At 33.1% G+C, this 11,856-nt stretch overlaps 1 protein-coding gene across 2 annotated transcripts in view; it reads right to left on the bottom strand.

Moving 5' to 3' along the window:
- Window positions 1-9,328: 9,328 nt before the first annotated feature.
- Window positions 9,329-11,856, bottom strand: part of LOC111154469 (progesterone receptor) — a 98,352-nt gene continuing 95,824 nt past the window's right edge. Inside the window, exon 8 of one of the 2 annotated variants that reach the window (XM_022514080.1) lies at window positions 9,329-9,874. In XM_022514080.1, coding sequence (XP_022369788.1) covers window positions 9,719-9,874 — 156 coding nt within the window. In that variant the 3' untranslated portion in view covers window positions 9,329-9,718. The remainder of the gene's footprint in view (window positions 9,875-11,856) is intronic. The other variant, XM_022514081.1, reaches the window with a different exon arrangement.

Here is an 11,856-nt window from a genome sequence, read left to right as displayed (position 1 = left end):
AAATGATGTGTTTATTTTTTATTAGTTTAACATAGCTCAGTTTCCCTTTCCTATTTGCTGATTTTTGAGCTGTTTTAGTGTTACCTTTGTGCATAGACCAGGTGATCTTGAGGTTCAGTAGACATGCAAAGGTAGGGGTACTTGTAGAGTGACAGAGATGTTTGGATAGATAGGATTCTGGAACTTGGTATGCAACGTTTCTAATTTTTGTCTTTTGATAAAAAATTGGAAATTTCAACACAGCAGAATAAATAGACATTTGACTTTGTGTTTGACAATTTATATGGTATATTTCATTTACTTTCCCAAGTTCTGTCAATGATAATTGATAATTCTAAATTATGTTTCTATGAAACTGGAAAATTAAAGAGGTCATGATCATCTTCAACTCTTCATGTTTATGACCAAACATTTTTCACCAAAATATCATTAACTTCCTGAAAAATGTTCTCTCTGCCTCCAGGATTAGCCATCTCCAACTCTTCTCCATATTTCAGTAAGAGTGAGTTTTCTTACCAATCTGAATTATGCTGCTCTCCTGCTTACAACATCATGAAGACTACACAATTTAATACCATGTACAAGGCCACTGGTGTTCTGGACCTTGTTTTCTTCTTTAGCCTCATCATCAACCCAACCTCACACTCTCTGTCTCCATCAGGTCTATACATATGCTGTTATATCCTGTTTGAAATATTCTTCTCTTCCTGTCTGTGGCATCTTCTGACTACATGCTCTGCTACTTCTTGAACCACTTTTAGATCATGGCTCAGATCTTTTTTACAAGATAACTTCTCCCACTCTTAAATCAAACGAGGTGCCTCCCATAGATGCTCCAATATCTCCCTGTACCTCGTCCATCATTGCACTTATCATACAGTGTAACAACTATTTACCTTTTTCTAGTCTCCATCCAACAGTGAGCTCAGAGAAGGTATGAACTCTGTTTAATGTATTCACTGGTTATCTCCACCATCTGACAGAGTGACTAGCACACACACAGTGAATGCTTTATAACTAGTTGTTGAAGAATAAAATGATGCCTAAAGCAAGACTCTTCAACTTTGAAAAAAAAAAAAAAACAACAACTGGTTTTTGTTGCTGTTGTTGTTGTGTTTCAGGGTCTATTTTACTTCTATTAACATAAATAACTTAGAGTTGGATACTTTATGTTGATGTAAATTATTAAGAGGAAATCTGTAGTTTCAGAGTTGAAAGGGATAATTTCGTCCTAGCCTTTTCCCTTTCTTTCTCTCTTCCCTCCATTTCTCCCCTACCCCAACTCTCCACTGCTTTCTTTTAAGTGTCAAAACATCCAATTGAGAGCTAAACTGAGTTAGAGATCAGTATTTTTTTCCCTAAACCATGTAGCCTCATTAGAAAATGAAGAATTATAAAAGCAAAAAGCAAGCTTATGAGCATATTTCTGTTTTATATGCCTGAATAGTGAGTGATAATTTCTCTAACATTTAGCATTGTTATCTCTGTAACATAATCACCCATGTTTTGTACCATTAGCATGATTACTTGCTAAATAAAATATTTAAGATATGGTTTAGAGGAGCTCTCCATTTCTCTTTTATATGTCATATTTACTCCTTTCAAAGAAACCTTATATTTTTTCTTCTATTTTTTCCAAGTTACAATGAAAAGCTTCTTAAAAAACTCTTTGCTTTGATTTTTCTTGTGATTATGCACATACCAGAAAAGTTAAAATGCACAGAATACTCAGGTGATAAGATACTTCATTGGTTAAAGTGATGAGTTCTAAAGACTGCCATGTGAAAATCTCCTTCTACTCTTAGTTATATCAATACAGAGCTTACCACTTTAAATAAATCTGGTTAGTATTTTTACCCTATGGAGAAGATACTTCTGTTTTGTTTTCTTCATGTTGCAAAGCTGCATATCTCTGCTTTGATAAGAATATGGTATGCTTGTAATAATTTTCTATAAACTTTTTGGTCTTGCTCGTGAATTTTGAAGCCCTAAGAAGAAGACTTACTTTTGTATAATGTATTATGACTTCAAATCTCTAGGTTTTTTTTTTAGATTTTATTTATTTATTTGACAGAGATCACAAGTAGGCAGAGAGAGAGGGGGAAACAGGCTCCCTGCCGAGCAGAGAGCCCGATGCGGGGCTCGATCCCAGGACCCCGAGATCATGACCCGAGCTGAAGGCAGAGGCTTTAAACCACTGAGCCACCCAGGTGCCCCCAAATCTCTAGTTCTTAACCTGGTTTAGGAAAGCTATGATAGATATCCATTGATTATTTTACCATTACAATTATTTTGTATCTACCAAGTTAAAACTGTATCAGATCAATGTGGACATAATTGTTATACTGGTCAGCAGCTCAAACTGATATGTCTTTGAAAAATTAAACATGAAGAAATCGAAATAATTATTTCTTAATTGGAATGCAGTTTGGTAGAGAGGCCTTTAGTAGGTAAGGGGAATAAAAGGTATCTTCCGTGGCAATTTTAAAACTACTGCTTTCTGCAAATTATATAAAAAACCTTCATAAGTAAGTAAATATAATATAAAAATAGATGTTAAATTTTATATATAATTGACAAAAAAATTAAAGTGAGCTTCATTTAGAATAATTTCTGTTTGTTGAATTGGATACATCAGCATTTGATGTATTAAGAGAAATTTCAAAAGATTACAAAAATAGGTTTCAAGAACTATTTATAATACCAATTAAAGGTTTTGCTCATATGTATCTGAATATGCACTGTGATGCTGATGTCACATCTCAGATGTCATAGCATACATTTTCTTTAAAGCAATGCACAGGGTATGCTTTTTTAAAAGAGAATAATAAAATGGAATGGGTATGCTTTCTTAGCTTCTTAATTCAGAATTCTCTGAAAGTGCTTTGTCAGTTAAAGCTTTCAAGGAGCTTAAACTAAGTAATGGTTTCCCTATTTTTCCATGAGTGGAAAGAGAGCAAACAAACGCGTGTTTCACAGTAAGGTCAGCATGACATAAAGCAACAAAAGCCAGTAAATTGAACATGAGGTTGACATTCTGGGACTAATCCAGCAGTTCTGCAACAGACTTCCAAACTGCACAGCTGCATAAAGCTGTAGACAAGTCTGGGCGCAGCCTCCAGGCATGTGCTCAGAGCTCTGCCTTGAAATGTGATCAATTTCAAGGAGAACAGATTGCTTTGTGTTTTTCTTTGGCTACAGGATTTTTTAGATACTGTACATATTAAATCACTGCTATTATGAACTTCTTTTTTACTTATCACTAAAATCCCCCAATTCTTAAATCTTCTTTGATGAGGACAAATTATTAAAGGAAACTACTCTTGACTTCTTATTTTCAATTTTTTAAGTCCACATTGTTTCAGTCCCAACCCTGGAAGTACAGATTCTATTAGGCCCAAGTAAATGACAGTCTGTAGGGACTTTTACCTGAGTTTAAAAAGGGATGTGATCCAACTTGAATGTAATTATCTAGGCCCAGTTGCTATTATGGATTCATATTATGGATGTAGACCCATCCAGGCTGGATTAATTTCTCTAATACAGGGTAAGTAATTTATTTTACTGCTATTCAATTTTTTGATTTGATAAAGAGCAAGGAGTGTGGAATAATAGTACATTAAATAGATGGCAAATGCTAGGTAGAGATAGTGAATTCCCTTTTCACCAAAACTTGAGTATGGAAAATACAATATTACAGAGATACAGAAAATACAAACTGTGAAACTACGGAGGTGGAATGATATTCTTTTCACTAAAATCATTACATGACTTAGTCTAGTGAGAATAAGCAGCTTAGAAGTTGGCAAACTTTTGCTAGATTATCTGGCTATGTATTTCCTATAAAATTTAAGAGTTAAAGAAAGTCTCTACATCTAATGGTTATCTAAAAGGAATACTTAAGGAAAAAGAAAGTTATGCCCTTCCTTGGGTTGTATGCTTGTTCATTTTACTATAACAGTGGAGACCTGATTGTTGAATTCTTTAATACAAAAGTGAATTACCTTTAAACTTGAAATTTTTTTCAAGTTTTAAGTACTTATACATGATGCCCTCGAGATTATAAAGATATTGAAAAGAATTCATACTCTTCCTGAAATCTGCTTTGTAAAGGATAAGTATAGATTAGAGAAACTGCTTAGGTATTCAGATCAAAACCTCTAGAAATTTAATAGCAATCTCACCAAAGGAATGCAAGATAACAGATCAAGGCAGATGTGAAGATCTCTTCTGGGCATTTTGTATCTAACCTTCTTAAGGATAGGAATGTTATTTTTTGGGTTGATAATTTCATCATGATTTCTAGATCCATTCTTCCCTTTTGTTAAATTATTATAATAAAAATAGTCTGAAGATGTAGTGTATTGCATAGATTTTTGGAGTGTCTGTGTTCTAGTCAAGCTCTCTGTTTTAGAGATAACTTTAAAAATGTCAAAACTAGTACCATTATTCTTAATATTATAATGACATATAGGCTCTTTAGGTTTCTGATAAAATAGGCCTCAAACTCAAAAGAGTATATCTTTAATGATGAAGAAAGTGAATATTTCTAGTAATTTCAGATGAAATCCATCAAATGTTTGTGTGAGCACAGAGATATCAACAAAGCAACTATATTTTTTTGATTCCTTCTTTTCACTATAGAATATGCCAGATTAATTTGATAAAATCATAGCCAGAACTATTGCTTAATGAAAACATTATAATAGCTATTACTATTTCTGAACACTTGTATACTTTTTGTTTTCATTTCCATTAATTGCAAACAATTGGGTAAAGTCACACTTAATCAAAAAGGTTAAATGACTTCTTGAGCTTGTCAATGCTTGCTTGAGCATTCAATTAGTAAACGACAGAGAAGGGCCATAAGCCCGAGTGAGTTCTTCTACAGTACACATCAGGAAATATATCACCGTAATGGATAATTAAGTAGTTATACTTTGACATGCCATGGATATTTGAAAGGCACTGTTTTGGTAGAAAACATGTTACCTATCATATTTGCATATGATCTGTGTAATATTTTAATGTTAAATATGAAAAGTAATAGTACTGACTAATTAAGAAGTGCCATGTTTTTAATAAAAGCAAAAAAAATGCTACATAACAACTGATATTGGAGGTGTAATTGATTCAGATCCAAATGGCTATTCAAGCCTTGTTAAGGGAAATATTTTTAACTCAATAATCTAGTTCAGTAATCTTCAAGTATTTTCTGATGTATAACCTGTCTTCTTATGATTAATTTCATTTTAGAGCTACCAGAAAGAACATGACCTATAAAATGAAGATAAAGGTTATGATGACTGCATAGGAATGGAGACATTAGCATGCAGGAATTTGTAAAGGAAGATTCAGAAACAAGATATCTTCCATTTGATGAGGTTATGTTCTTTTTCAAAAGCTTGTTTTCTCTTTTTGTAAAGTTTAGCCTGAAATTTTAAATCCTTGTATTTAGATACTTAGACATCCACATTGTGAATCAAGGTCAACATCAAGAATATGAAATATTATTATTAGGAGATTGCAAAACAACAATAACCACAACAGCAAAACCCAAACCTTTTGGCCACCACATTCTGTTCCCCCACAGTTGAATGAAATAAAAAAAAAAAATGTTGGAAATTAAATATGTACAGGTAAAAAAGGATTTGTGTCACCAAAATATTGTTTTAAAGTAAGAAAAAACAGATAAAATGATCACATCATCAACTGTTCTCTATCACTCAAATGTGAAAGTTTTCCTTTTTTGGATACACCTACATTCATTTACTTATGTTACATAATCCCCACAGTGGTAGACTGCCTTTATTGTATACTGGAGAAATTTAAAATATATTTACTGGGATGACTTTTTTGGGAAAAAAGATTGTGAAATACATGCAGATTTAATGCAAGTGAGTTACTGACACAAATTAAGGGATTATTTGATATTTATTGTAAAGTTAGTATCTTTTTTTTTTTTAAAGATTTTATTTTTTATTTATTTATTTGACAGAGAGAGATCACAAGTAAGCAGAGAGGCAGGCAGAGAGAGAGAGGAGGAAGCAGGCTTCCCACTGAGCAGAGAACCCGATGCAGGGCTTGATCCCAGGAACCTGAGATCATGACCTGAGCTGAAGGCAGAGGCTTTAACCCACTGAGCCACCCAGGTGCCCCGTAAAGTTAGTATCTTACTTTTTGCTGCATTATTTGTCTCTGTGAAGTTATACATAAATAATGCTTTGCACCTGTGAAATCCAAACTCTATTTTCATTTGTAGGCTCAACAAGTATATGAGTGCCTACTCTTTACCAGGAATTTTGTCTTATACCTACTACTGGACTGTCACTTTCTTGAGTTACAATCTTCCTTCAGCTCTAAATTCTCCTAATGTCTATTAGCACATTCACTTGTGTTCATAACAGGTATTCAAGTTGTTGAATGAAATCAGAAAGGAGAAGAAAGTTGTATATTGAGGTTAGGGCTCCTTAACTATAAGAAACAATTGTATTTGTGGAATTTTTATTTTTTTTTAAGATTTTATTTATTTATTTGACAGGGAGAGACACAGCAAGAGAGGAAACAGAAGCAGGGGGAGTGGGAAAGGAAGCAGGCTCCCCACTAAGCAGGGAGAGACGAAGGAGGTGGGGCTCAGTCCCAGGGACCCTGGGATCATGACCTGAGCTGAAGGCAGACACTTAACAACTGAGCCACCCAAGCAACCCCTATGCAAGTTTTCTTAGGAAGGGAAATAATACTCCATTCAGTTTTGAAATTTAGAATAGAGAGTATAATGTGTTCTTAATAAATATAAAACATACTTATATTTTCCTATGGTATAGTCAGTATAAGAAGAGATCTCACAAAGTAATAAGAGATAGAAAATTTAAAAGAGATGAAGAGAATTTAAGAGATGAAGATAAGGAGCATGGGAAAAGAACATCATAAAGTCAGGCATACAGACATGAATGATGTAAAAAAAAAAGAATGATACAGATCATGGTGACAGCAAAAATGAGAACATGCCATGCAACTCCCAGTCAAGATAAACTTGTGTACTACTGTCCAATCTCAAACTGGCTCCCAGTCTCCTAGTACAATCAGAAATGTAGAACAAGACAGTATTATAATTCAGAGGTGCACAAAATAGCCGGTGAACCTTAGGAGGAAGTTAGTCACTATTTGGAAGGTGCAGGAAAGAGCACTACAAAAATAATGGCTTGGCTGGATTTTCAAGATTGAGATATGATGTGACTGGTATCAAAGAGGGAAAATTCAGGCAGAAATCTGATGGTAAAAAGACTTGTGTGGGCTGGAACATAAGATAAAGGTAAGATAGTGGAGGATAAAGAGAGTAAAGTTATAGAAATTGATGCTTTAACATCATTGCAGAGTTACTACTCTGTCCCTGCAAGAGTAAGAGTGACAATTAAAATAAAATCACTGAGGATGAAACAATATATTTAAAAAGCTCACTTGGAGATGCTAATGTGCAGATATAGCTGAGAACCACCATAATAGGTGTTTGGAAGTCAATGAATATTTTAAAGTGCGGAAATGGTAAGACTAGATCCTTTTTAGGAAGTTAACTTCGGACTGGAGAGTGGCAAGAGAATGAAATCTGTGTGTATAAAGACTTTGAAGAACTGAATAGCAGTAGTCTATGGTTTTGTATTCACAGAAAAAGACATGTAGTTAGACTTACCAAAGAAGAGACTATTTTTATATTAATGTTAAAACTATTTGGAATACTTGGTTTAAACTCTTACTGAATGTTATAACCAAAAGTTATAAAATTTGGATATTGTTTATTATATTTGCCACATAGATCTAATGGACCTAAGCCAAGAGCATTGGATGGAGTTTATTTTAATCCCTATTTCAAATGCCTTATATGAATTCACTATTTATAGATATACCATAGCTCATTCCTTTTGTAAATGGAGAATTTACTGGTAAGAAACAGTTATGGTTAACACTGTCATGCCAATTTTTTTATCAGATAAAATCACTCTATCTTGTTTTGGGGGTTACATTAGTATTCATTAAGTGATGTTATGTTATTGTTCTTTGGTAAACTGCAAAGATTTATCAGTTGAAGGGAATGGATACTCCAAAAAAGGTATTAAGAAATTGGAGAAGTCAGTAAATGTTTTCTATAATATTTTTGAAGTTATTTTGGTTTTCTTATTAATAACCACTAATTTGCATAAGGCAATATGTCTTATTTGTAAGATAATGTGCAATTTTTTTAAAAATTTGGGAAAAAAATTTGGTCTACTAGTTATTCTGAGCTATTAAAAATATTATATATATTTATTTATATATAACAGGTAAGGCATAAATATATGATATATGCCTAAAATGATATAAATTATATAGAAAAAAACAATGATTATTTTTATTGAAAATTTTCAGTGGTAAGAACTTAGTTTTTCTTGTTTTTTTAATATATCTATCTGTATTAATATATACAGATATATAGATAGATCTTTAAAAAAATAAATGGATTTCCAGTGACTCATCTCAGAAAAGAACTCTTGTCCATCTTCTAATGCAATATTTTCAGTTCATATAACAGTGTGAATTGTTTTCTAGTTATTGTAATTGGTTGTATTATTTTAAGACTGTACCTAGTATTTCTTGAAATATCTCTCTTAGAATTGGATCTAAGACACTCAAAAACTTTCAACCTGTGATTTGTCATTATCTCCCATTGAGTAAAGAAAGAGAATAATATTTCTTATTTTCTCTACCCTTCCTCTCTCCCCTAACTTCCTTCCCCGTCTTCCTCCCTCCTCTTCTTTCTTTTTTTTTTATTAAGAAGTGAATAAGAAGCTCTGACTAAAATGAACATTTTGCAGGAAATATAACAGTGGTAAAGGTGAGGAAATTGAAAATTAGTAAGGTTACATGATTTTCTACCTGCCCCCAATAGTAAGGAGTGGCATTAGACTACAGACTCCTGTGGATTCCTATTTTGATACACAATACCTTATTAAAGGACGAGTCCCAAAAAAGGTTAGTAAAAAACTATAAAATCCCTAATAATGTTATCATAATGATATGGCTCTCCTTAATAACTTCCTTAGAGATTTGTATTTCCAGTTTGGGAAATAGTCAATACATGAGCTGTTTTTTCCCCTAATATCACCCTCAATCCATTTCAGGGATTTTAAACTCTCATTCTCTATATTTTTTTGCATTAAAAACCCTTTGGAAAATCTAATGAAGGTTATGATTTTTTTTTACTCACAAAAATGTGTAAAAGCTCATTTAGACAAAATTTTGCATACCATTCCAAAGATTCATTTTTGTAAATATAATCAAGGAGACAAAAGGAGCTACCTAGAAGGAACATACATAATTACTTTTTATTTTTACATGTAAGATTTTTTTCCTCTAAAGTAGATTAATTAGATTCAAAAGTTAAAAATCTTCATCTAAATGGTAGGAAATAGTATGGACAAGATTAAGTTTACTTTGGCAATCAATTTTAGTACTTTTTCAATCCTGTAAACTGTTAATGAATATATAAGTACATAAAACATCTTAAAATTCTAATTATGCTTCATAAAGGAAAACAAAACTTCACAATTTTCTCTGAAATTTACACAATATATGTTATAAATGTAAGGCTTTAAGAAGACATTGTAAAAACGTAAGACCCCATAATCCTGACCAAAAGATAAACAGACATACCACAAAATTTAATTTTTAAAGATAAAAATGGCATTCACTTTTTATGAAAGAGCAGAGGCTTCACCATCCCTGCCAAGATCTTGGGTAACTGTGCAGCAATAACTTCAGACATCATTTCTGGAAATTCAACACTCAGTGCCCGGGACTGGATAAATGTATTCAAGCAGTACAGATGAAGCTGTTTGACAAGCTGTTGATTTCACAAATGGATAAGAAACATGAAAAAAATAATACATTCATATGATAAAATAAGACAGGTTATTTTTTCTTACCAAAATAACTCTCTTCACTCTCTAGAATAATATATAAAACATTACATACAATGAAACATTCTGATAGTACAGATTTAAAGAAATGAAAGTTACTCATAATCCCACAGGATCATCAATATGAACATTTTGGTGACTTTCTTTTAAGTTTTTTTTTTCTTTTAATAAATGTATACAAACATACCCAGGTATATATATAATATACACAAGGCATATATAATTCCAAAAATGCAATTATTTAATAAGCCTTATTTGTTAATAGACTGACTTTTTCACATAACAAAATACTGACTCTCCCTCTGTCAACACAAAGAACCCAACATAATTCATTTTAATCTAGTTTTAATCTTTGTCAAGTAATTAACATAAATAATTTTAAAAGTGTAATAGGACCCAGCAGCAATAACAAAATCCAGCAGTTTTCTAATAGAATTCTTCCCATCCTTATTCTAGTTCTCCAGATGCAAAGATTTTTCAACTTCTTTAGCCCATATCTTTATTTATCTCTGTATTTCTAATAAACTTTGTTTTTCATATTTGATATTATTGATTTAGTTTCTATTACAAAAATTGAGTTTTTAGCTCTCTTATACTAGACACCCCTCCCAACTATGCACACTTTCTCGTCTCATTCTCTATATAGCTATATCTCAATTTTTGACTAAATCAATACCCAGCAATTATATTTCAAAGATTTTTATTGTTTCCTGCTGGATTATATTTCCTTTCATATATGACTTAATTTTTACTTTGCTAGAGCTAATCACCTTGTTTTTCTTTCCTTTTTTTTTTAAGATTTATTTATTTATTTGACAGAGAGAGAGAGAGAGAGAGATCACAAGTAGGCATAGAGGCAGGCAGAGAGAGAGAGGGGGAAGCAGGCTCCCTGCTGAGCAGAGAGCCTGATGCGGGGCTCTATCCCAGGACCCCGATATCATTACCTGAGCCGAAGGCAGAGGCTTAACCCACTGAGCCACCCAGGCGCCCTCCCCTTGTTTTTCTGTTTTGCTTTCTTTCCTTTATCACAAAGCCATAGTCAAATTCTCTGACACAATTGTAAAAACGCACCTCAGTATGTTCATACATATTGGTAATCCCTCAGTTCCATCATTTTTTCCTGGTCCTGGTATTCTGAAAACCTGCGCATACTGCTCCAACTTAAACTAATGATTGTCCAGCACAGTTAATGTGCTAGAACATCCCTCTGCGTCTCTCCTGTGTTGGATCTTCTACTTCATTGGCTTAGTCCAGTGTTTTATGGTTAAAACATCCTGTAGATGTCCTTGAGAATGGTTGTACTTGAGATAAGCACTCTGACACCTTGCACATCGGAAAATACTTTTTAAATTGCCATCATATTCATTTGATGGCTTGGCTGGGTATAAAATTCTTTGAAGATGGGGCGCCTGGGTGGCTCAGTGGGTTAAAGCCTCTGCGTTCGGCTCAGGTCATGATCCCTGGGTCCTGGGATTGAGCCCCGCATTGGGCTCTCTGCTCAGTGGGGAGCCTGTTTCCCCCTCTTTCTGCCTGCCTCTCTGCCTATTTATGATGTCTGTCAAATAAATAAATAAAATCTAAAAATAAAATAAAATAAAATAAAATAAAATTCTTTGAAGATTTTCCTTTCCTCCCAAATTTTGAAGCCATTGTTCCATTGTTTTCTGCGTTCCAGTATTGTTGTTAAGAAGTCCAACATCATTTTGAATCCTGATCATTTTTACGTGACTTCTTTTCTCACTGCTATATTTTAGGATAGTCTCTTTATTTCCGGTATTCTAAAATTCTACAATAATGTGTCTTTGTTCAATTGTGCTGTGCTTGTATACTGGGCCATTATCATCAGAAAATTAAAATACTTCTGGTCAAAAACTTTTATTTTATTTTTTGTATATAATTTCCTCCT

Source organism: Enhydra lutris, unplaced genomic scaffold (genome assembly GCF_002288905.1).
Source record: "Enhydra lutris kenyoni isolate GAN:26980312 unplaced genomic scaffold, ASM228890v2 scaffoldscaffold37, whole genome shotgun sequence".
NCBI lineage: Eukaryota > Metazoa > Chordata > Mammalia > Carnivora > Mustelidae > Enhydra > Enhydra lutris.
Note: the sequence above shows the minus strand (reverse complement) of the source record. Positions and strands in the feature narration are given on the sequence as shown.